Genomic DNA, 25,447 nt, shown 5'->3' with positions numbered 1-25,447 from the left:
GCCCACAGACATGTTTTATTTCCCAGAGAAATGACTCATCAACATTTTAAAAGAGGAGGGGTTCAAACAAGAATCTAGGTTTCAGGTATTTCTTGAAAATTCAGAAGAGCTGGCAACAGGATCTGCCTTCTAGGTGGCAGCAGTTGGCTGCAGGTGAGTAGCAGCACCCCCTTTGGAAGGCACTCCGAGGGCATGCATTCTCCAGTTGGCACAGTCCCTGCCACACCCTGCTGTCTTACGACCGGCCCACTTCTGTCGTCAACACTGCCTGCCTGACTCCTGCTGGCATTTGAGTTTAAGGCTTCTGTTACCTTGTGTCCCTAGGGTCTCCCCTCCCTTTCATTCTTCCGCCGTCTCATTGGTCCCTGAACGGATAGTGTCATTTGTAAAATCATTTACCGTCCGTCTCACATTCTTCATCCCGAGTGCCACAAATTGTTCCTCATCACCTCCCACCCCAATTATGCTAGTCAACACCTGGTTTCCAGCTTCCGGTCTTGATTGCCACTAATTCACTCTCCACACTGCTTGCAATTAGGAATATCAAAAACACATGAATAGATGATGTCCCGTGACTTCAGAATGAGATGCAGACTCGTTACTGAGGCGTACAAGACTGTTCTCCGTCTGGCCTCTGACCAGGGCCCTCACTTATGTTCACTTTTCACCCTACCCTTGACCTTCTTGAAATAGTGGCTCTCCCCAGGCATGACCCTTCACATCTCCTTGCCTATTTACTCATCTTTCTCTCCACTTGGAATATTCTATGTGTTTTATGTGAATATTTGTCATGGAGTCTATCAACATGGATCTAGAGTGATTGCCATTCTAAAATTTGTATTTGTTTACAAATTTGACTTGATTGATGAATCTCCTCTTTCTTTTTCTACCCAGATACAAACCAGATAGAAACATGAGTTCTGCTTGTGTTTATACATCTTAACACCTCTAGTGGCCCAACACTGACTTCTCTTCCGTGCAGCATTGTAGAGTATTAAGAGCTTGGGCTTTGCATTGAGCTCTGCCGTCTACTAGCTACGTACACTTCAACAGGCTACTTGATGTTTCTGTGTCACCACTGTCTCCTCTGTTAAGTAGAACTACTAAGTGTTCTTTCACCATACAATTACAGGGAAATAATGCAAATTACAGGGAAATAATAAGGCTTAGAATCACCTGGTGCACATCAGCCCCCCGGAGATGTCCACTATTGTTGTTATTCTTACCATTTTTATTTAATTCATTTATTCAGCATTGGAACAGGAGCTCTTTCAGGCATTTTGCTACGTATCTTTTTAGAAATCACAATGACTTTCTGAAGAAAATAATTTCAGCTGTTTTCTGGATGAGGCAGCAGATTAGAGAGGTGGGGGCTTGCTTTGGTCGGTGTTTGTCCTATGGTGATAAGTATTGAAGTATCTCCTTTTCAGTTGAAGTAAAATGGGACACATCTCGTGAAAGATGGAATTATATTTCACTCTAGGCTGTGAAGGGACTCTTTGGAGAATTCAAGTGTTATTAAAACTGATGTGAGACATTTTTAGTACGATTTCTAACATTTAAACACTACCAGGAACTTTATAAAATGTTGAATAGGATTGGATTTTGAAAAAGTTTTCTATTTCTGTATGGAAAAATACCAAGTTGATTATGCCAATTTATGAAGGATGCTTCAGATAATGAAGTCTGGGAGCTATTTTTGTTTGTTTTATATATTCACTGTGTCCTTAACAGTAACAACAGAGATTGCCAATATTGCCAGGAGTTCTATGTGAAGATGGGTAAATACAAACTTAAATGTAGGCAAAAAGGGGCGCCTGAGTGGCTCAGTCACTTAATCATCTACCTTCAGCTCAGGTCATGATCCCAGGGTCCTGGGATCAAATCCCCCATCAGGCTCCCTGCTCAGCAGGGAGTCTGCTTCTCTCTCTGCTTATGCTCCCCTCACCCTACCCAGTTCGAGTTGTTATGCTCTCTCTCTGTCTCTCTCTCAAATAAATAAATAGAATCTTTAAAAAAAATGTAGACAAGAAAAGTGGAAGAGAATATTGGAATAAAAACTGTCTATTAGTAAAATTATTTAACTTTGTTTCTAACCATCTTCAATTAATTTTCAAGCTGCTCTTACACTGTGAAAAGAATAGGTTTTACTAAAGCATTTGAAGTCCCTACATGGATACACAAACCTATAGGCCATTCAAGGTCAGTCCCTCTTCCTACTCAGCCTCAGGCAAGCACCAATCTATTTTCTATATCTATAGATTTGCTTTTTCTGGACATTTCTTTCCTTTCTTTTTCTTTCTTTCTTTCTTTCTTTCTTTCTTTCTTTCTTTCTTTCTTTCTTTCTTTCTTTCTTCCTTCCTTCCTTCCTTCCTTCCTTCCTTCCTTCCTTCCTTCCTTTCTTCTTTCTTTCTTTCTTTCTTTCTTTCTTTCTTTCTTTCTTTCTTTCTTTCTTTCTTTCTTTCTTTCTTTCTTTCTTTCTTCTTTCTTTCTTTCTTTCTTGATTATTTATTTATTTATTTATTTGACAGAGAGAGAGAGAGAGACAGTGTGTGCACGCATGCACAGGCAGAGAGAGAGAAGAAGCAGCCTCCCCACTGAGCAGGGAGCCTGATGCGGGGCTTGACCCCAGGACTGTGGGATCATGACCTGAGCCGAACGCAGACACTTAACTGACTGAGCCACCCAGGTGCCCCTGGACATTTCTTATAAGTGGACTCACATAATATGTGTTGGTTTTCAACTGCTTTCTTTCAGCTAACATTATTTTTCAAGATGTATCTACATTGTAGCACGAGTCAGAACTTAGCTTCCCTTTTATTGCTGAATAGTATTCCATTATATGAACACACCATAGTTCATTCATTATAGTAACCACCTTAAAAAATATATATTCAAGCAACTGCTAAGAGTGGCTGCTTCTAGAGAGAAGAATGGGGTGTAAGGGATACGGGTGGGAGATTTTGTCATTGTTTCCTATTTATATGGGATTTATTTTTTAAATTCAGGATTATATATCTTTCAAAGCAAAGGTAAGGAATACCTTCCCCCCCCCAGCAATGTGTATAAAATAAGAGGACAGAGCCCTCCACTGACCCCAATCCCACCTTCCTGGTAATCACCATTATTTTTGGCATCTTTCTAGACTACATACACACATGCACATGCACCTGTATACCTATAAATATATTCTGGTCCTTGGATGTCTGTCCATCTAAGTAGATCTATATCTTACATTGCAGCAGATTGGAAGCACAGAGCTTCATATTTTAACCCCCGGGTCCCAAAGCTAAGAAGACCTGCCTTACCCATATCGTTGGGTTGTCACTACCTGGAAACTGTTCGGTGAATTGATCGCTTCACCATGGGGAACATTTAAGAACTATGGACCCGGTTTATTAGCAAGACATGTGAACACGGTTTAATTGCTTTTTCACCCATCCCCCTGTCTGTGTTTTTGGGCAGGATACTTCGGCTCGGCCTGCGAAGAAAAGGTGGACCCGTGCGCCTCATCCCCGTGCCAGAACAACGGCACCTGCCACGCGGACGGTGTGCACTTCAGCTGCCGCTGCAGCGCAGGTTTCACGGGGCCGGCGTGTGCCCAGCTGGTGGACTTCTGCGCGCTCAGCCCCTGCGCCCATGGCACCTGCCGCAGCGTGGGCACCAGCTACAAATGCCTCTGTGATCCAGGTTGGTACCATCGTGGAATGCAAATCCTTGCTCCACCCCCACCCCCACCCCCATCTTATAACTTCTCTTTTGCATCCAAGCAGATGTTTGCTCCTGGAATGCATTCACTTGTCCATGTAAGTGCACACCACTCATGCATGACCCACTTTGTCTTTAGACTGACTCGTGGCTGGGGTTTGAAAACACCCTTATGCCCCCCTTCATGAGCAGTTGACCGTCATTGTGAAAAAATAAGAAAAATGCAAGTAAGCAAAATAAGAAAATGAAAAACAGGCTTCATCTCCTAACAGCTTAATTGTTTTTTAACGATTTACTGGAGGTCATTTCAGAGCTCTTACTGGATTGCGTATCTTTTAATACCGTGTTGGTAGGTTAATGGAGTATGTTTTTCCATTTATTGGGCATAAAAAGCAAGACGCAATCCATTTTGAATTTTCTCATCTATTGAAATTCTTGCTCTGTGCACAGTGTGTTATAGGACCTGTGACTCCCTCCGCAAATGTTCAGAAGTTCCGGCATTCACTTTCCAAAGATCATCTGCATTTTACTGATTTCTTTTTTAATTGTGTAAATTGTGGGACTCAGAGACAAGAGGGATTCCTAGTCAAAATCTGTGTCTGCACAACCTACCTCTGTGGTCCTAAAAAAGAAGCACACAGGTGGCTCTTTCTGGTGTCTTCTGTTCTACCGGTGTCTCCATAGGTGTCTCCATACTCAGGCAAGCTAGGTCTTCAGAATACTTTGAAATGCGAATCCTCCTCCACATGTGCCTGACCCATCAGTGTGGAGGCCTGTTCCCTGGTTTTGCTTGAATCCCAATTCTGCTCGCTCAGTGCCTTCCCCTGTCACCCAGTGTCACCTGCAAACTTCTCCTTCTGGGCCAAATATGATTTCCTCTCTCTGAATTCCAACAGTCACTGTTGAGATCACTTGCCTGGGCTTTAAAACATTATATTAATTGTCTTTCTCCTCACTGGGGGGTAGGAGGAAGTATATTTTATCAGTGACCTTTGTGTAACCATGATGGCCCAAAACCAGCATTCAGTGAGCATGGATCTTTCTAGATTTTGAGCTTCACATCTCTGGTTCTTTCAGTGCCCCCTTGTGCAAGGTAGATAGTGTTGAGCCACATTTATGAATTACATCATACTTGCTTCAGTCGTGTCCCTGTGGCCACATGCCCAGCAGGGGACTGAATGCAGATGCCAGCCTGGGTGCTGTGGTTCCACTGCCCAGAACTTTCAAGGGACATATCTCATACTCATGAATCAATGAAGGAGTTAGGAAATGCAACTAAGCATTGAGGGGTATTGAAGAATCTTTTCATGTAGACTCTTAATTCTCTGGTTTTCTAAGCAATCATGGGATTGACATTTATATGATGACATTATATATATATGTATGATATATATAATGATGACATATATATAACAGACAAAGAAATATATATATGGAGGGGTGCTGGGTGGCTCAGTTAGTTTAGCTTCTGACTCTTGATTTCAGCTCAGGTCATGATCTCAGGGTCATGAGATTGAGCCCCCATGTCAGGCCCTGAGCTCAGCACAGAGTCTGCTTGTCTCTCTCCCTTTGCCCCTCCCCCTGCTCATGTTCTCACTTGCTCTCTTTCTGAATTAAATAAATAAAATCCAAAAAATAAAAGAAATATATATGAAGGGAGAAAGAGAAATTTTGGAAGAGATTGATTTTAAGGAATTGGCTCATGTAATTGTGAGAACTGGCCAGTTCTCAATCTATGGTGCAAGATGGCAGCCTGGAAACTCAGGGAGGGTTTCTGAGTTACAGTTTTGAGCCTGAATTCTTTCTTAAGAAATCTCAACATTTGCCTTTGATTGGATGAGGCCCACCCACATTTTGGAGGCTAACTAATGGGATGCCTGGGTGGCTCAGCAGTTGAGCATCTGCCTTCAGCTCAGGGCATGATCCTGGGGTCCTGGGATCCAGTCCCCCATTAGGCTCTCTGCAGGGAGCCTGCAGTGTGGCCCAACCCACATCACTTTACTCAAAGTCTACTGCTTTAACAATTAATCTCATCTAAAAAGTACCTTCACAGCAACATGTAGACTAGAATTTGACAAAATATTTGGGTGCCATGGCTTAGCCAAGTTGACACATGAAATTAACTATCACAGTAACATTTTTGGGTTTCCCATTAAACCTTGAGGTGAAGAAGTTTCTACACCTCTCTATGCCACGAGATACTTTCCTGTGCTTACATCCATACTCCCCTGTCAGAGCCATGGTGGAAATGGGAATGGCTTCCCCACTGGAGGGCCAGTTTTCTTCCATGCACATGGCAGTGTGTGTGTCATGGAGCTGGATGTGCTAAGGACATGGTACCCTTGCCTGTTGGGAATGCAGAGCACTGAGACCACTGTGTTTGCAAATGCAACAAGCTCTACAGTTGTGCTGGGGAGAACGCAGTCTCACTCATATCATGACTCACAAGTACACTGCTCCCCACGCTCTGCACATCATAGTAACGCATGGCATGATTCCCCTCGGCAGCCATTGGAAGCAAAATCGTGCTGTCAGGAACTTCCACCATACTCTGTTACTAGACTCCTGAGAGTTGTGCTTCCTCCAGTGAAGCCCCACTGAAAGAAAAATCCAATATCACAAAGACCAGAAGGGAGCTTCGTTTTCTCTTCCTCTTCTCAGATTTCCTTTCTTAATCATATTAACTTTTTCTTTCTATTTAGTTGGCTTATTTTATCTTTATTTATTTTTGAAAGAGTTTCTTTATTTATTCATGAGAGAGAGAGAGAGAGAGGCAGAGACAGAGGGAAAGGGAGAGGGAGAAGCAGGCTCCCTGCAGAGAGCCTAATGGGGGACTGGATCCCAGGACCCCCGGATCATGCCCTGAGCTGAAGGCAGACGTTCAACTGCTGAGCCACCCAGGCATCCCATTAGTTAGCTTATTTTTAAAACTTTAAATGGAACGTAGTTATTGAAGGTAAATGTTACTTTGTGTGCTTACTGTTATTAAAATGTTTAATACTATGAAGTAGAGTTCATCAATATGTTAGAGCAGGCTTATATGAGTCCTAAATAGAAAATATATTTCCTACTCTTCATCTTTCCACACTGGGAGGTGAGATCCTATCTGTGAGATCCCCTCCCATTGACTGTCTCCATACGAAAGTTACAGGAGGACTTCTCTGGACCTCAGTTTTTATTTTTATGAATAACATCTTAGGTGTTCATCAGTTCAACAGCAGTTGATGTCACGGCCTAGATGGGGACAAGTTGCTGACCGTGGTCTGCTGTGTGTGACAAGCACGTGGCACGTTTCCTGGCATGGAGTAATAAGAGCTATTCCCCTTTCTTTCCATCCGTGGACATTCCAGCATTTCTTCTTAAGCTGCAGAAGGGTTGACTATCTCTGTCTAAATATTATTCTCTCCTCCTGCTGGTCTCTACTCCACCTTCATTCCTGGCCAGTTGGAGCATTTAGCTTGGTAATAGCCAATGTCCAGTCACTATGTGGCCTTGAAAAACCTGAAGAAACATGTTCTCCCTTCCATGATTCCTTCATTTATTAGGTGGCCTCCCCGGGGTAGAGCCTTGGAGTATTGTCAGAGTTCTCTCCTCGAACTTGGGAGATAAAATTGCTTGCAGAGGGGTTCAACCTTCCCCAGATCATTAGGTGACATTGTGTGAAGTAAAAAAGGCATCTTAACATCTGGCAAGAATTTACATTTTAAGAGGTGAAAATGACAATTCTCTGAATGTGAAATTTTTGGTCTTAATCTTTTGGAGCATGTAATTGCTTTACCACTAGTTTGCATAATAGAAGAATCTCATGAGAATAGGTGAAATTGGGTGTCTTGCTGAAAAGCGGCAAGCCTGATCATCTTTATAGAGAGCAAACTGATCCCGTTTTGTAAAATGACAGCAGATTGAAATCATGTCAGGTTGATAATTAGTTCCCATCTGACAAAATGCCATTTGGATGACTGCAAATCAGATTTGCCAGGTGCTTTATTTTCAAACCTCATTTTTAGCTTATCAGGCTAGGGATTTCTGATGGGATTTTAATATTAAATAATAAAATGTCAGCACTGAGTAATCACTGAAATATTATCTTTTGGTGACAGTGTTAAGTGATAGGCCACAAATACTCCAAAAAAAAAATTGCAAATTGAAATCTCCCCAAGACTCAAGAAAGGGAGAACTTGGAGCCCTGCAAGCCTTGGAGGAAGGAAGTGCCACAGTGCGGGGAGCTGGCTGGGAGCGTGCCATTGTCCTCGCAGGTGGGAGCCATGGTGTTTCAGGGACTCTCAGTACAATGGTGGCATCTGTAGATGCCATTTGGACGATAACCAATACTGGAAGGAATCCCTGATTGGAGACAGTTTGCCTGAGTTCACCGGTCTTGGCCCCTGCTTAATGCAATTGAGTCATTACTCTGACTTTGCTTGTTGAATTGAATTAACCGTGCCATTGTAGAATGTGCCTTAAGTTCCTATTTAAAGAATTTAAATCTTAAAAAGAAAAAAAAAAAAAAAGGGCAGCCCGGGTGGCTCAGCGGTTTAGTGCTGCCTTCAGCCCAGGGCCTGATCCTGGAGACCCGGGATCGAGTCCTGTGTCAGGCTCCCTGAGTAGAGCCTGCTTCTCCCTCTGCCTGTGTCTCTGCCTCTCTCTCTCTCTCTCTCTTTCTCTCTCTGTCTGTCTCTCATGACTAAATAAATAAAATCTTTAAAAAAAAGAATTTAAAATATAAGGCATTAGAGGATTTTTACATGGATATGCACAGATCAGTTTTTTGTCTTTGGGAGTCACCTTAGATGCTCATTGATTGTCACTGACTAGATAGACATGGGGCAAGTTGTCAGTCATACATCTCTGCTGATTCTTCTCAACGTTGGATCGGTAACTCATTTAGATCATCCAGACTATGAAAGAGAGAAAGTTTACTTTTTCCAAATAAATTTTTTTTTTTTTTTTTTTTTTAAGGAAACTATGAAAGGGGATCCCTGGGTGGCTCAGTGGTTTGGCGCCTGCCTTTGGCCCAGGGCGCAGTCTTGGAGTCCCGGGATCAAGTCCCACGTTGGGCTCCTGGCATGGAGCCTGCTTCTCCCTCTGCCTGTGTCTCTGCCTCTCTCTCTATGTCTATCATGAATAAATAAATAAAATCTTTTTTTTTTAAAAAAAGGAAACTATAGGAACTTCAGATATTGCTTTTTCTGCTTTTTACATATAAGGCCTTATGTGTGGGCTGCATCTCTGGTCTCTGTGGCCTGAAAGGCCACTGGCATTGTTTCCTTCAGACTCAGACTTGGCAATGCCAACACTCTGATAGTGTCTTCTGGAAACATAATCTAAGATAAGACTTACTGCTTAGTATTTTAGTAGCAATTCAACAGCCATAAAGAAAAAAAGCACACTTACAAGGTATGAAGACATTTTGGCTTGCTAATAAATGCTTAATTGCATTTAGATTCTTGGATAAGCGCAGTGGACAACTTTCATCTTTCATGAACCAGAAAACTTTATTAGGTTCACTAAGATGGAGACAATTCTTGTGTTTGATAAGCTCTAAGGGGTTCCGGGTCTACATATCACAGTATTCCTAAGAATTATAGATTGCATAAAATATATTATATCTCCTTTCCCCACATTCAAACCTGTTAACCATGCCCAACTTTTGTTCTATTTCAAAACCTAATATCTGCCCTCACCATTGGGATCCCAAGTAACATCCTGTCTACCTAGCTAACAGCTATAGTAACTCTTCATAATCTGTGCTGTACCTAAGGAAAAAATTTCGATCTCTACATTGACATCATGATGGCAGTAAGAGCTGAGAAAGACAAGAGCAAATACTGACATGTGGGAGCTCGTTGGAGGCGTTAGGAACTGGTCTGGTGCTCACAGCTGGGCCACTGTGTCTCTTGTTGGACACAGGGATACGAACAATCCCACAGGAAGTGACATCAGACATGGTCATTCATAGGCCATAATAAAGCAAGACAGACAAGACCATTTAAGAATTCTAAGTACAGACAAAAACAAGATCACCCTGCAACCCACAAAATACCACCCTGCAACCCACAAAATTCCCCTTCTCTCACAAATAAATTGAGGGCAGCTGCTTCTTTACCAGTTACAGCCTTGTAGCTAGCTTGTCCTTGGTGTAGACACGATTTATTGAGATACTCATGTATAGAATGGCTCCTGCTTTCTGACACCCACTCTACAGTGGACCCTCCCCAGATAATCCAGTTGGAGTTCATATCCTGTAAGTAGTACCAAACCCCCTTTTACTGAGACACCCATGGTTCCCATGACATGTGTTCTCCTTGCTGCAATGAGGGATAAACCTGACAGGTGGATCCCCGGTAGCCCTCAGTTGGAGAGCATTGCCTGGATTTAACTGAAATGCTCAAAATATGGAAAGCTCAGTCGGTTGAAATTTTTAATTAACAAGAGCTCAGAATTTCCAGCTCATTGGACAGGGAAGTATTGCGGATTTATATGTGGGGGAAGGATACTTTGGAACAAAAGGTGAAGGTGGGAGGAGGAGAAGGTGGGACGTGTGAAGAACAGTAGGTGTAGTTGGCTGCAGGACGAGATGCACGGGGCCCAGTAATGAGCAGCAAAACTTTAATGCTCACTGGGGCACGCTGGAGAGAATCTAGATGCTGAGTTTACAAAATGAAGGCTTGGGGGATATTTTGCATCATATGGGAACTGATCTGTGTTTTAGGCAGATTATCCCAATAGAACTGGGGGATTTCTAGGGAGAATGAGTGATTCTAGGAAGAAGGGGGGAAGAAAGATGATTCTGGTAGGATGACAGATTATCACATATTACGGATAGCTAGAATTACAGTCAAGAAGAGATGATAAGAGCAGATGAGTTAGGAAGCTCAGGCGAGTGGAAGTGAGGGTTTGAAACTGTGGCAGTGGGAATGAAAGGTTGGACCCTTAAGATCTATTCAACAGGGGGAATCATCAAAGTTTGGTTGTCAGCCGAATGCAGTGGAGAAAGCTCAGAATGCAGACAGAGGTACCCCACCAGCTTCAACCTGGGGAACTCAGAGAAACAGGAAAATGTGCAGAAGGAGCCTTTAGCCTCCCACACCTCAAGACGCTGAGGAGTCTGCCCCAGTGGGGTCTACAGCTCCTAACATGGCCATACTTCATCTCCATTTTGTTTTGATTCTCATTTTGGGGGCATTCAGGGAGAATTAGTGATATTTGCCTTCTCTAGGCTAGTGACCTGAGGGAGTACTAGAAGGGGGAAAGGACACCAGTAATGAGTGAAGGGCACTTGCTGGTGCAGCATACGGAATTTTTATGAGATTCTTGATGTTAAAAATCTATCCACAAGGCTGCTTTTTTAACCTCACTTTAAATAGCTAATCCGTATGTATGAAAGTGTTGATGAACCGGCCTTTAATTATAGAGGCTTTCTCTTCCTTCAGCTCCCACCGCTCTGCTTAAAATTCAGGTAGTAGAGAGCTCATTTGTGGCTGAACCATTGTTGAAAAGGAAGAGAGTTACGTGCTGGCTGTAGATTTTAGAACAAATGTGTGAGGACAGCAGAAAGCATTTAACATCATCTTACCTGGAATGCAGGCTGGGAATGGCAACTGATGATAACTTGCGTCACTAAGCAGGGCGTTCTGAGGTTGGCTCTACATGAAGCCCTGCCAGCACAGAATTGCAGGAGCTCCTCGTGAAGTTCATGGCCATGGGGGTCAGGTGGGGATGTATTTGAAACTCTTTTGTAACGAAGCCATTGACTCTTGTTTTGTGGTTGGGAGTTAATGATGATCCCATCGCTGATGTTTTCCGGCTTGCCGAGAATTCTAGACATCAGGTCTCAGCTTTGTCACTGAACAGCTGTGCTGTTGGCCTCTGGCAGCCTTAGTTTCCTTTTCTACAAAATGGGGATAAAACCATAAAGCTCAAATGAGAAGATGCAGATAGTATTACACTTTGAAATCTATAAAACGAGGGCACCTGGGTGGCTCAGTGGTTGAGTGCCTTTGACTCAGGGTGTGATCCCGGGGTCTTGGGATCTATTCCCACATCGGGCTCCCCACTAGGATCCTGCTTCTTCTTCTGCCTATGTCTCTGCCTCTCTCTGTGTCTCTCATGAATAAATAAAATCTTAAAAAAAATCTATAAAACAATGAAGAAGTCGTGCAGAGGTCAGCTCTGCCTTTCCCTGGGGAAGATAGGTGAGGAATTAGTAAATCTGTGCCCAGATTCTTTTCATATGAGGTTCAAGTCTAGAGTGGGAGTAGAGGTGGGCTCCGTCTCCATTGCCATAGTGAGTACAGGTCCACCTTCTTACAGGATTAAGTGGTTGCTTGCAGCCTGAGCTCTCGGTGGCTTCAGTGATGACTATTAAAGTGCCCGGTGCTGGGCAGAGCTCTGTAAGTGGGATGGTGCTTGGATCCCACACAGGTCTTAAGTAGGAGGGGTAGGACCATTTTTGGGCCCAAGACCATGAGGTATATCTCATGTTATCTCTGTTATCTCAGGGTAAACCAGGACATGGGATCAAACTATGGTTTTGACTCACTAGTGATAAGTAAAGGACTGAAAAATGAAATATTTTTAGCAGATTTTCTAAGCAGTAGTCTTTTATAGCTACGCCAAATGAACACAGTAAATTGGGATTCATCAGGACATTGATTCAGCTGTATTGATCCAGGTAAGGCTCTCCATCCAGGCAGCTTTGCCTAAGTAGATCGCATCTGTGAGAAGAGAACTGCTGGCATCAGGGACTCTATGCCGGTCAGTCACCTGACAGATATTCTCTCTTACTTAACCCCAGGTTATAAAATTCCCATTTTTATTTTATTTATTAAAAAAATATTTTTTTTATTTATTTGACAGAGGGGGAGAGAGAGAGAGAGAGAGAGAGAGAGAGAGAGAGAGAGAGAACAAGCAAGGGGAGCAGCAGCCAGAGGGAGAGGGAGAAGCATCTCTCCGCTGAGCAGGGAGCCAGATGTGGGGCTCAATCCCAGGACCCTGAGATCATGACCTAAGGTGAAAGCATATTCTTCACTGACTGAGCCACCCAGGTCCCCTAGAATTCCTATTTGTAAATTCAAGGATGGAGAAGTTTAACTGGGTTTGTCTAGCACTGAAGCTCTTGACCGATAGGTAGACTCTCAGCAGAAGCCTACCTGTGAACCTACGTGTGAACCCGGGCACTCACTTGTGTCTGAGCCAATCAGAGGCAGCAGCTTCCAGACTCCTCTTGTCTCTGCACAGCTGCTGACATGAGGCTTGGTTGTGGTCTAGCGAGTGGCTCCTGACCAATGGTTCCATGCTTCCCAGCACAGAGAAGCACAGTTCTGACTTGCAGAGAGATTGAGTTGCTCGTGGGTAGGTGGGCCCCTTCCCCTTGGGTGGCACTGGAGATTCAGCTCCATCGAAATTGCTGCCGAGGGCTTCCTGGGACTGAGACTCAGGACTGAATCTGCCCCCATGTCTGTGGCTTGTGCCTCTTTACAGAAACTGCTCCCCCGGGGCTCAAATGAGAAATACAGACATGGCCACATGACAGATGTGTCACTCTTCCGCTTAGGTAGTCTCTCTTGATTGGTGCTTCTCAATCCCTGGGGCCCTGATGCCTAGAAGCAATTTGACCTTTCTTCTTACCACCAGAACCTGAAAGTCTCCTGCATTGATTGTCATATGCCATAAAGGGTATGTCGTATACTGTTTCTTTCCACCTGGCTCTGGCAATGTCCCTGAAATATTCTTTCCTCTTCACAGTTGGCTTTTGTTTTTGTTTTTTTCTTCTTTGCCTGGTGACAGCTCAGATGTCCTGGCTTCTGGTGTCACTCCTCCCCACAGCAGTGGTTCAGTGGCAGTGCTCTGTTGTCAGCTGGGCTTCAGAACCCCAGGGGGGGAGCCCCTGTGACAAATGCTGTTGTAGGTCATGTCTGAGATATATGGTGACCCATGGCAGCCTGCATGCCCAGTCCCAAATAGGCAACCCAGAAGGAGACTTGTCTGCATGTTCTACTTTTTTCTCCTGGCCTTTTAGTCTTCACTGTGCTTTTAAATTCTTTATTGATTTGGATTTGTCTAAAAAATACCTGCGGACAATGCCCTGCATTTGTTGTGTTGGTTTTCTGTCACAGTCATTAATTTTCAATTTAAGGGCACATGGTGAAAGTTGCTGCATATGCTGAGTGCTTTTTATAAAATTGCTTCAGTTTTAATGAAGATTCAGAACTCATAGGTTTGCCCGCAGCAGAGCGATACATGACCTCTTTTTTCATCCCAGCACATTGTCAACGCAAAGCACTTGCTGATTTTGTGGAGCAGCTTGTCCTCTCCTGTGTCATCAGGTGCTTCCTTATGCAATGCCACAAGGGCTCCATTTAAAACACCATTTAGCTTTATAGGAGTTGCCTAGAGAGATCGTTAGCTGTTTGGACTGAAGTCTTGATCTGTTGATGATGATCAGAATCATGTTTCATTTTTTTTTCAGTACCAGATGGTTTCTGATGATACGTATCAGAGTGAATGTCTGAGGTTTAATTCAAAAATATGTCTTTTAGACGGGATAAGCCCAACTAAAAGTGTGGACTAAGGTATATGTGTATGGGGGCCTGATTGTGGGACAACTCCCCTTCATCGATTATCCCCTAAAAATAGCTTTCTTAATAGTTTGTTGATGCCTAAAAGTTGTCTGTGGTTTTATCCCTTTCAGTTAGGCACTGTCTCTGGTAATTAAACCTCTGTCTCATTAGTTACTGCTGTATAACAAACCATTCCAAAATTTGGTGGCTTAATACAATCTTTTATTGCTTAGGATTCTGTGGTTGATGATTTGGGCAGGGCTTAGTTGGAGTGTCTCTTCTCTGCTTCATATGGTGTTAGGTGTGCTCACTTGTGCTTTTGTGGTCATCTAGCAAGTCATCTGGGGGTTGGCCAGTCTTGGATGACAGTCTTGGATGACATCATCCAGCAGACCAGTCCGGGCTTCTTCGCATGGCAGCTGGGTTCCAAAGGGAGCAAGGGAGGACAAGCCCAATGCACAAACCTTCTTTAAAGTCTCTTCCTCTGTTATGTTTGCTAATGTCTCATTGGCACAGGCATGTCATAGGGCTATAGATTCCTTTTCTCAATGGGAGGAGCTACAGAGAATTTATGGCCATTTTTTTAAATAATAACCATAATCATATGTGAGAAATGTGAATGAGTTTAATAAATATATAAATATATTTATTAAACTCATTCCTTAAATGGGTTTAAGGAGGATAGTTGAAAAATAAAAATGGTGTGCAGTTCCGATGGCTTGAGTGAAACATGAGGTCCCACTGAACTTGTCTTCTCGAGAGTTAAGGAATGTCTAGGAGACAATTCGTTTCTTACTTCACAGTTTTTTCACAAGTGTATAGATTGAGCCTTTCTCTGCTTTATTTCAAGGATGTTTTATTTTCTACTTTCGATTATTTATATTCATATTCTACTAGGATCTACACTTTTGATTTTTCACTGCTTTTATAACGTCTTAAATGAATAAGTGCCCTATTTTTAGGCATCCTTAATGATCACTCAGTAGAAGCAATAGGAACACAACTCATGATTTGCTCAAATTAATTGAGTTCTGATTCCAGTTCAATTGCATTTAGAAATTTTCTTTGTAATCCAATTGCCTCAAGGTACAGTTCTGGTGGTTACTTTTCTCAATAAGTTTCTTTTTTTCCTCCCTTAATTAATAATTATTTTATGTGTGTCTACTTCATATTTTGAATTTCTGTGATAAAGTATAAGGGCTAACATACAAAATGTGTAGCCATTACATATTTTTCAAAAGTTTTTATTTAAATTCCAGTTAGCTAACATATAGTGTAATATTAGTTTCAGGTATACAATATAGTGATTCAACACTTCCATACGACACCTGGTGCTCATCACAAATGCATTCCTTAATTCACATCACCTATTCAACCCATCCCTCCACCCACCTCCCCATTGGTAACCATCAATTTGTTCTCTATAGTTAAGAATCTGTTTCTTGGTTTGCCTCTCTCTTATTTTCCTTTACTCCTTTGTTTCTTAAATTCCACATTCTGATTAGACATATATGATTCCCAGTCCTATAGGGAGAAGTAAATTTTTGCCACTTTTTTTTTAAAGGATTTATTTATTCATGAGACAGAGAGAGAGAGAGAGATCGAGAAAGAGAGAAAGAGAGAGAGAGAGGCAGAGACACAGGCAGAGGGAGAAGCAGGCTCCATGCACTCCATGCAGGAAGCCTGATGTGGGACTCGATCCCGGGACTCCAGGATCAGGCCCTGGGCTGAAGGCAGACGCTTAACCATTGAGCCACCCAGGGATCCCCAATTTTTGCCACTTCTATAACCTAATTACCTTCCCTCATCGCCCCCCCCCCCCCGAATTTGGCATTTTATGTGAGTTTGGGATTCCTCTGCATTGCTTTCTTCCCTTAAGCGAATTGGAGAGGAGTATAGTTTCATTTAGTCTATGCATCTCTGGTTGGTAGGTCATCTGACCGATTTTAATGTTGGTTTATTTATATGCCTGTGACTGGTACATGTTCTGACTGTGTGTTTTGTGGGGTTTTTTTTTTTTGATATGCTGAAGGGAAGCCAGAGATATAAAAAATATTACCGTGCCACATCTGGCACCTGCTATAGATAACTCCTATACTTCCTGCCCTTTTGAGAACCAGGGGTTGTGGGAGATGTTGTATGCTTTGTATAAGCTCAATGGCTCTCCGGCTTCACTGTGCCTTAGAATCACATTGAGGGCTTATTAAACCAGGGTTCTGGTCTCCACTCACAGTTTCTGAGTCAGTAGGTCTTGGTTGGAACCTGAGAACTTGCATCTCCAGGCAAGTTTCCAGGTGATACTGATACTGCTGGTCTTGGGATCACACGACAAGAACCACTGGTATAGCGTGATGAGCAGACACAAGCCCTTTCAAGGGCAAACACCTCCAAAGAATAGTTGGTGATAATCGAGTAAGTAAATTAAAATCAAATTTAAGCGACACCTTGTGAAAGAAGTTAAAAGGAATGAAGCATTAAAAAAAACTTTCCTGTACTTTTACCTTTAGAAATTCTTTTTTGTTCATATACATACTTGCAAGAAAATAATCATCTAAGATTTATTTTCTCTCCAAAGTAAAGTCATAGAAATTTAATCTGTGATTTCTTCCCAATGCTTCCCTGTTGGCCTGAGCGGGGCCCTTTGGGTCTGGGTGCATTCCATACTGAGCAACTTCTAGAAAGTGAGGGCTTTGAGCCTACTTTTTTCCCCCCCAAATCTCTTCATCATTCTCTTTATCACAAGCATCTACCACACCATTTTTATGGGTATTTGTAAACATGCTAGTCAGATGAGGTCATAGGATTATTTCATTAAAACATTTTGTTTATGAGGAGACACAAACCATGATGATCTTTAAAATGAAAATTGAAAATATGAGCTTGTCATTGTACTCAATCTTGGATCTTAGTGCTTTAATCATAGTGTTATAGGAATAATTTTAACGGTAGCTACATTTAGAAGATATCCTGGTGAGTTTTTGTAAGCTGTAAGGAAATAAAGCTTAACATTATTAGTAAAGGAAATATCTTTTCTTTACATATGTACATCCCCTTGTGCCCACATTTCCCTTTTGTAAAACATCGCTTCATTTTGCCTCTCCTTTGTTAAACTCCTGAGTAACATTTTTTTTCCTTAGTTCAGCTGGCTTAGATCGTAGGTAAAATCCACCCTCTAGTGGCCAAAAGCATCATGAAAAAAAGACATTTATAAAGACAAAGCTAAAAAAATGACAAAGAGGTGGATTTTTTTTTTCATGTGACTGGTTTGTGACCTAGTTCAGAAGGCAAATCCGAGAGAAGACTTCTAGAAACACTTAGACAACAGAGAAAAATCCCCAAGATGATGGACAGGTTCAAGCCTTGGTTTGGAAGTGCTTCTGTCTAGGTAGGCTCACTGTTGAGTTCTTGAGCATTGTCACAATCCAGCTACAATAAATTCTTTCATTTGTTCCTAAATGTTTTTGGAGGAAATGCTAACTATTTATAAGGCTGGAGCTCAGAATACTGGTGGTTTGCTTTTTTACTGTATATTTAAGACTTTTTATCCCTTCACACATGGATTAATGATGATTTACACTCTATTAATAAACCTAGAGATGTTATAAAATTTTTACCATCCCAAAAGGTTTTCTTTTTTTTTTTGTATGTCAAAAGATGCAATTATCCTTTTAAAAAGTTTTATTAGCAGTGCACCTTCTTATGATGGTTATTTCTTGTGTCTTAAAAGTCTTCTCTTCCGGGGACCTGGTGGCTCAGTGGTTGAGCATCTGCCTTTGGCTCAGGTCATAATCCTGGGATCCTGGGATCAAATCCCACATCAGGCTCCCTGCAGAGAGCCTGCTTCTCCCTCTGTCTGTGTCTCTGGGTCTCTCTTAAATAAACTTTTTAAAAAAGTCTTCTCTTCTAATAAGACTGGATCTTTTCCCTCCATATGCTCCTTCACTTAAAAATTACCCTTAATAAAGTCAGCCTTTTCTTAATGTTACCAGTTACCCTTCTGCCCCAACAGCTGTACACACAGCATGGGTATTGTTTCCCTCGGTAATCAGCAACATGATTGGAATTGTGATGATACAAGTAAAATGCCTATAAAAGCACCTGTGATATTTTCTCCTCGTGTTACATAGGTAATGTATTTTCAGTGTGGAAAATTAGAAAATTAGAACATGCACACTTAAAATATAAAAAAAGCATCCTTTAATTTCACTGCCTGACAAACACTGTCGATTTCTGGATACCTATTCCCAGGCATTTTTATTATTTGTCCAAATTAGACATTTGCAAAGAAAAGAACAACTGCTGTAATTATTTACGCACAGGTTATTTTACACTACGATTCCACCTTCCTAGCAAATTCAGTTCATTCCCTGGGATTGAGCATCTTCTATGTTCCCCAGCCTGTGTGCTCAGAAAGGGAGAGAACGGACACTTGCTAAAGAGAAAATACGGAATTTGGGATCAAAGTTTGAGCTGTGAGTCAAGGTTTTACTGCCTGGCAGGAAACCAGATCCAGCACAGAGGGGAGCCTCAGGGGATGAGGCTGGGGGAAGGCTAAGAGATAGGTTTTTAAAAAGCCAAATGTAAACAGACTCTGTTTCATATTAGAAAACCCTAGGTATTTGAGCATCTGAGCATGAAATCTGGGCTCATGAGTTGTGGGAGTGCAGAGCCATTTGTGCTTTTCCGGGAGGTGGCCTTTGCTGCCCACGGGAAGCAGAGGCTCAGGATGATGCTGCTGTAGGGCCTTTGTGGCACATTCGAGGTGGGCACCTATTTCAGATTTCTAGTACCTTCGCTGTCTTTTAAAATCAGGTTTGCGCTGTAGTCAGCAGGCCAGGGGGACGCGTGCCACATTTGTTATACATTAGGTATGTGTTACATGCCAGGCCTCGTGCTGGATGCTTTCCAGGTGTTGCCACTTCAGGTGAAATGTCAAGTGCGTGTCCTCCTGGGGGTGCGGCGGGGGCCCTCCTTTTATGATGATGCCACAAACGCCCATGAGTTACCTTGATGGAAGATGTCACATGCTGGCATCGAGCCAGTGGTAACTGGATGGCCCAGGGCTCACCAACTGGGTCACAAAAAGAGGTTAGTGGAAGGAAAGTGGTGTCAAGTCCATTTTATTTGAATAAAAGGTAACTTGAAAGGTGAGACTCCTACAGCAGCTCTTCACACAAATGTTCAAGTCACTGCCCCCTCCAACGCTGCACTATCTTGGTGGCTCTTGAAGACACTGTGGTCTAGTGCCTGGGGTCCTGTAGGTCAGTTGGTCATTTGGTCACTACACCAGGTGGCGATGTGGCTCCACAGGGGACCCACAACTTCCTTAGTAATTCCATCACATCTGCACCAGTTTCTCTTCCTCTCCATCTTCTTAGGTGTTCTATCTCTGTGCACCTTCTCCCTCCCCTTGATACTCTGGGTCCCTATCTTCCCCTTGTGCTCTCCCTCAGTGCCCCACTCCTCCTCCTCTTTCTGCTCTGCTCCTCTCTGCTTCCTCCCTCCCACCCCCCCCCCCCCGACTTCTTGTGTCTTTTAACCCCAAACCTTTCTTTTTTTCAGCTACCGTGTAGTAGATCCCCTTAGTACCTAGCTCAGTCCTGGTCAGTCTGGTCAGAATTGGGCAGATTGTCATTAAAATCAGGTGATGTTCTTTCTTCATATTGCTTCCGTTGCCCTGGGAGAAACTGTTCATGCCTGTTGTTCGATCTTCATCGAATTCATAGATCTTCATCTACTTCTAGAAGGTGGTTTTGCTGGCTTTCCATCCCAATCCCTTCCCTACTCCAGCCCCACCGTGTGAATGAGATTCACTCCTATTGGAAGGCGCCTAAGACGGAAACCGGCCCCTGGCGGGGGGCCCGATAAATATCAGTTCCTTCATTCCTTCTGAAAGGCGTCACAGCATCTCAGCATAGGACAAGCCAGGCAGCTGGGACCCACCTTAGTCCTTGCCCTTTCTCACCTTCCACATCCTATTTCTTATGAATGTTGCTGTTTTACTTTTTATGTGGCTCTTGACAGTGACCCTCTAGCTGGTCCTGCCACCACCTTCATCCCAACCCTCTTTGCACTGGGGCGATCACCATACCTCAGAACTGATTCTTATTCTCCCCACGGTCTTTCCCCCATTCACTGAAAGAGTGATCTTTCTGAAAGACTCACCTGATTTTTCACCCCCTGTCCTCCCTCCATTGAAGGTATCACCTGGTCCGGCAGCTGCCTGCCTCTTGTTTGTTCTCTGCCCTCTGCTCCCAGGTACACCACAGCCCATTTCTAGAACAAGCCGCAGGAGGCTGGCTCCCCCTGACCGTGGGACTCCTGCACCCACTGCCTCTCCTGCCTTGAATTTCCCGGGGTGCCTCCCACCTTGTTGGCACCTACCCACAACCCACCTGTCAGCTTCTTGTCCCTTCCTCAGGGCAGCCTTCCTGGAGCTCGGCCAAGGCCAACCCCCCCACTTCTCCTTCCTCCTGGCACCCCAGATCCCCACATTGCTCATGCTCACCCAGTTATGGTTGCACATTTATTTGGATGATTGCTTGGTGTCTGTCTCCTTTAAATGCTCCTACCAGAGGTATTACATCTATTTTCACACGGTGCCTGGCACATAGGAGGCACTTAATAACCATATGTTGCATTAAAGAATGAATCAATCGGAGAGGCAAACAGGAGACCCGGAGCATGGCCAGCCTTCACCAAATGACTGTGCAGACAGCGGCAGCCTGCAGGGATGGGGAGACAAACTCCTTGCGTGAACTGTTAGGATCTGACTTACAGCCCGGCTCTCCATTATCCATCTTTTTCAGAAGCCCAGGGAGGGACGTGCAGATGCATAGATGGCTCAGCAGCATATAAATAATAGGGAGGCTTGAGAGTCTAAAACTTTAATTCAGCCTCTATGTATGGCCATTCCGATGGAATGTTTATAAGAACCACAGCCGTGGAAACATTGATTGATTTGGGTCTTCTCACATCTATTTTCTCTCTGGCTCAGGTGCCTCCAGCAATGAAAGGATGAGAAATTAGGGAATAAAGAAAGAAGCAGCGTCAGCGGCCGGTTATGCTCTGCTCCTTATACAACTTCCTCCTGTTTGCAGACATTTTCCTTTTTCTTGTGTGTGTGTGTGTGTGTGCATGTATGTGCATGTGACAGGAATATAATTGCTCCATGGGAGTCTGTACGGATACTAACATTGGCAGGTCTGCTTAGAACAGACCATTGGAGCCCTCGATTGGATTAATGTGAGCAGGGATTCATACCTACATTGTTTCCCCCTGTTCTTAAAAAGATTCCTATCGTGATTGTATCAGCAGAGAGAGTGATAGAGTGCACACTTGTGTGTGTGCACACAAGCACGCATGCACACGCTTTTCCAGAAACCAAGCTCTCTGCACAATAAAATGATTGCATTGCCCATCGCTCCATGGTGCCAAAGGGTCTCTGTGGCGATCAGTGAGTTTAGCCAGAATTTGAGAGTTCACAATCACATTATTAATGTAATAGGATTGTTTCCTTTCTTGCGCACATTTTTAACTACTGTGAGAGAATGTTTGGAAGATTGGATCTCTCAGGAAGTGGTCTAGACTTGAATCAGGGAGTTGGGGCTTCCACATTTCATCATGCAATGTGGAATGAGGGGAAGCATCCTTTTAGTTGCAACATGCCCTTAAAGGAACCACCCCCCTTGTCCCCCAGTCACTTCAGTCTGACCTTAAAATAAAACAAAAAACCAACAAAACCCCAAGCACTTCAGATTTACTCTCCCCTTGAGTTTGGCCGGCGCTGGGGGAGTGAGCCATGAGGCCTCCCTGTTGTTCTGAACACATCACTGTGGTCTTTTGAAGGGGCCCTTTGCTTTTTCTGAGGCAGCTGCGAGCACAGGGAGCCCTGCAGAGGGGGCTACCTAGGGACAAGTTGCAGCACTTAGTTGCACAAAGTGTGAGAGCCATCTGGTTGCAACCAGAGGCCCCCAGTTGGGGAATTTTCAGAGTGAGCCATGATGGGCAAGGGGAGAAAAGAGCTGTCGGATAGACACAGTGGGGGGCCAGAGCCTCTCTAATGTTAAGATTAATATTTAAGTGGTGCTGTCTTGGAGCGGCATTGAGAGAGCGGCAGAAGAAAAGGCAGCAGAAAGCCCTGCCTTTCAGTGGACAGAGTCAGACCTGGAGGTGGCATTTGTGTTCTAGAACAGCTCAGACCCTGGGGAGTAGGATCCTGGCTCGCTGTGCCTTTGATGTCAGTCAACAGTGTAGGACCTTGGTATTCATGGGAGGACACACATGGGGGTTCTCAGTTGCTTGGAAATCACCAGGTGGGGTTTCTGACCTCTCTTCCCTTTCTATGTTTGTAGGTCTCTATCTAGCTATCTGATTACTTATTTATTTTTATTGAGACGTAGTTGATATACATGTTACATTAATTTCAGGTGCACAACATAGTGATTTGCTAAGTCTCTGTGCTGTGCTGTGCTCACTGCAGGTGTAGCTGCCATCGGTCACCACACAACACTATTACCGTATCATTGACTCTATTCCCTCTGCTGTGCCTCTCATCCCTGTGACTTCTTTAGTCCATAACTGGAAGCCTACACCTCTCACTCTTCTCTCCTCTCTTTATTCCATCTGTTTGGTACTCAGATCTGGGTAGCCCCAGATGACTCGAGTATCCATATTCTTTCACTGCTGGAGGAAGTCACCCAGGGGCTGGTATTGTATTAAACCCATAGTCACAGATGAGCCCCTCAGTTCTGCTCCCAGAATCCTTTTTCTCAATGAATTTACTCTCTTCATGATGAAAATTTCAAACCTACACATTCTGCAATCTCTTCAAGTTGTTCTCATGTTATAAAAAGGGTCTAGGACATTTGTTCTCCATGGGGGTTTATGTTCTCCAAGGGACATATGGCAATGCCTAGAGACCTTTCTGGTTGTCGCAACTGGGGAGAGGTGGGGGCTTCTGGAATCTAGTGGGGAGAGGCCAGGGATCAACATCCTACAATGCACTGGACAGCTCCCAACCACCAGGAATGATCTGATCCAAAATGTCAATATCGTTGTGGTTGACAAACCCTGATTTTGGGGTGTTAGAGACTGAATTTTGTCTCTCCCAAATTCATATGTTGAAGTCCTAACCCCGGGCCAGGGTGCCTGTATTTAGAGACAGTGCCATCAAAGAGGTTAAGAGGTTAATTAAGGTTCAGTGAGGGCCTAAGGATGGGGTAGGAACCAATATGGCTAGTTTCCCATAACTGTCCGAGACACTGGGGAGGTGTGCCTACAGAGACAGGGCCACATGGAGACAAGACACAGGGAGAAGGATGGCCATCTGCAAGCCGAGTAGAGAGGCCTCGGGAGAAACCAAACCTGCTGGCCTCTTGACCTAGAATGCCAGCTCCCAGAACTGTGAGAAAATAAATTTAATTCCCCCAGGCTGTCGTGTCTGTTATGGCAGCCCTTGCAGGCTGATATACTAGGTAATGCACTCTGGGGACGTTCTTGGCAAAAGTAGGAAGAACACAGGGTTGACTGTGTGTCCTTGGGCAAGTTTCTTTATCTCTTTGACTCTTAAGTCCTCATCTACACATTGGGACTAGTCCTGCCCATCATTCTGGGTTGTCATGAGGATTAAACAAGTTGGCACATGTAAAGGAGCTGATACAAAGCAGACAGCACTAACATGCTATTAGATTATAAGCTTCTAGCAAGTAGAGCCCTGCCACTTATCTTTGTATCCAAGTACCTGGGAGCTCCTGACACATTGTAGGCACATCTTAAATGTGTGTTGGTTTAACCAATGGCGCTTTGGGTGCTGATTCAACAACTATTTTGAGCATGTTTTCTGTACCAGACACCGTGGGTACAGCTGTGAACACAGCAATCATAGCCTCTGCCTTCGAGCTTATATTCTAGTGGAGGAAGAGAAATAATAATCAAGAATAGAAGTTGAAATATGATTTCAGACAGTTATAAGGGTTGTGGTGAAATCAGTGAAGTGTTGTGATAAGTAACTGGTGAGAGAAGCTTTTGACAGTGTTGTCAGAAAATTATCTGAAGAAGGGATTTTCGTCTTGCTTTGTTTACTGATGCGCGTGTGCTTTGTTGGTGATTTGTTCCTCAAGAGCTGCTGCTCTTGTAAAGTGATTTTCCAAAGTGGCGAACCACTCTTGGTACAATCTTCTCTTGATTTACCCAGTAGTTACATTCCAGGAAAACTCAGCGTATCATAAAAACTGTAAATGTAAATGTACATGTAAAGCTATTAAGTTCTAGGCCTGGAAGGTTACAAAACAGGGTTTTCACCTCCGTGAATTTCTGATGGGACTGTCCAAAGTGGTGAGGGATGCCAGGGCATCGTTTGTTGTTCAGGGGTATCCTGGACGTTACAAAATGGTTAATCTCTCGGGCCTCCACCCACTGAATTCCAGTCGAACCCCCCAATCAGTGTGACAAGCAATCCCTCCTCTCCCCCAACTTTCAAAACAACCTCTCCAGGGCAGTCTAGCTCCCATGGAGAGATATGACTTTGAAGTGACTTTCCAGGGACTTTCTTTTTAAAGATTTTATTTATTTGTTAGAGAGAGAGAGAGAGAGAGAGAGAGAGAGCACGCGCATGAGTAGTAGGAGGAGCAAAGGGACAGGGGGACTCTTCACTGAGTGTGGAGCCCAATGCAGGTTGACCCCAAGACCTTGAGATCGTCACCTGAGCTGAAGTCAGGTGCCTAACTGACTGAATTACCCAGGCACCCCTCTGGTGACTTTCTCATCTTCTAATCTGGCTGTTATTTTTCACTCCTGAGAGCCTTTGAATAACCCTCCTTGATCTCCTTCCCTCTCCTGGTTCCCATGACATTGCTGCCCTTGGGCTTTCCCCCTCTGCTTTGCCTTATCCTTGCCGAGTGTCCTGATCTGGTTTCTCTTTCTCCACCTGCCCATCCATGTAGATCTGACCTTGGTCCTTTCTTGTTTCTTCTCCAAAGTTTTTCTTTGATGAAACTTCAACACCACTTCAAGGCCGCTAATTCCCAAGGTGCTGTTTCAACGCACTTGAAGCCTATTTTTCCAGCTGCCACCTGGACCTCCCCAAGTGAACCCTAAGTTAAAACATGTCCAAAATCCAATTGGTCAACTCTCTCAAAAACCTGTTGTTCCTTTGGTCGTGTTAATGGCAACATCCT

At 43.7% G+C, this 25,447-nt stretch overlaps 1 protein-coding gene and 1 long non-coding RNA gene across 6 annotated transcripts in view; one reads left to right on the top strand and one right to left on the bottom strand.

The window, feature by feature from the left end:
- The window catches only part of LOC140616133 (uncharacterized), a 47,737-nt gene extending 38,103 nt beyond the window's left edge, over positions 1-9,634 (bottom strand). For 4 of the 5 annotated variants that reach the window (XR_012016658.1, XR_012016659.1, XR_012016657.1 and 1 more), the window contains exon 1: positions 9,542-9,634. This is a non-coding gene — a long non-coding RNA (uncharacterized lncRNA). Of the gene's footprint in view, positions 1-6,154; positions 6,306-9,541 lie in introns of all 5 variants that reach the window. The other variant, XR_012016661.1, reaches the window with a different exon arrangement.
- DNER (delta/notch like EGF repeat containing) overlaps positions 1-25,447 on the top strand; it is a 311,266-nt gene that overhangs the window by 243,731 nt on the left and 42,088 nt on the right. Inside the window, exon 8 of the mRNA XM_072796556.1 lies at positions 3,466-3,690. Within this exon, the coding sequence (XP_072652657.1) occupies positions 3,466-3,690 (225 nt within the window). The remainder of the gene's footprint in view (positions 1-3,465; positions 3,691-25,447) is intronic.

Source organism: Canis lupus, chromosome 24 (assembly GCF_048164855.1).
Source record: "Canis lupus baileyi chromosome 24, mCanLup2.hap1, whole genome shotgun sequence".
Taxonomy (NCBI): domain Eukaryota; kingdom Metazoa; phylum Chordata; class Mammalia; order Carnivora; family Canidae; genus Canis; species Canis lupus.
The sequence above is the reverse complement of the archived record's forward strand: the minus strand, read 5'-3'. Positions and strand labels throughout refer to the sequence as shown.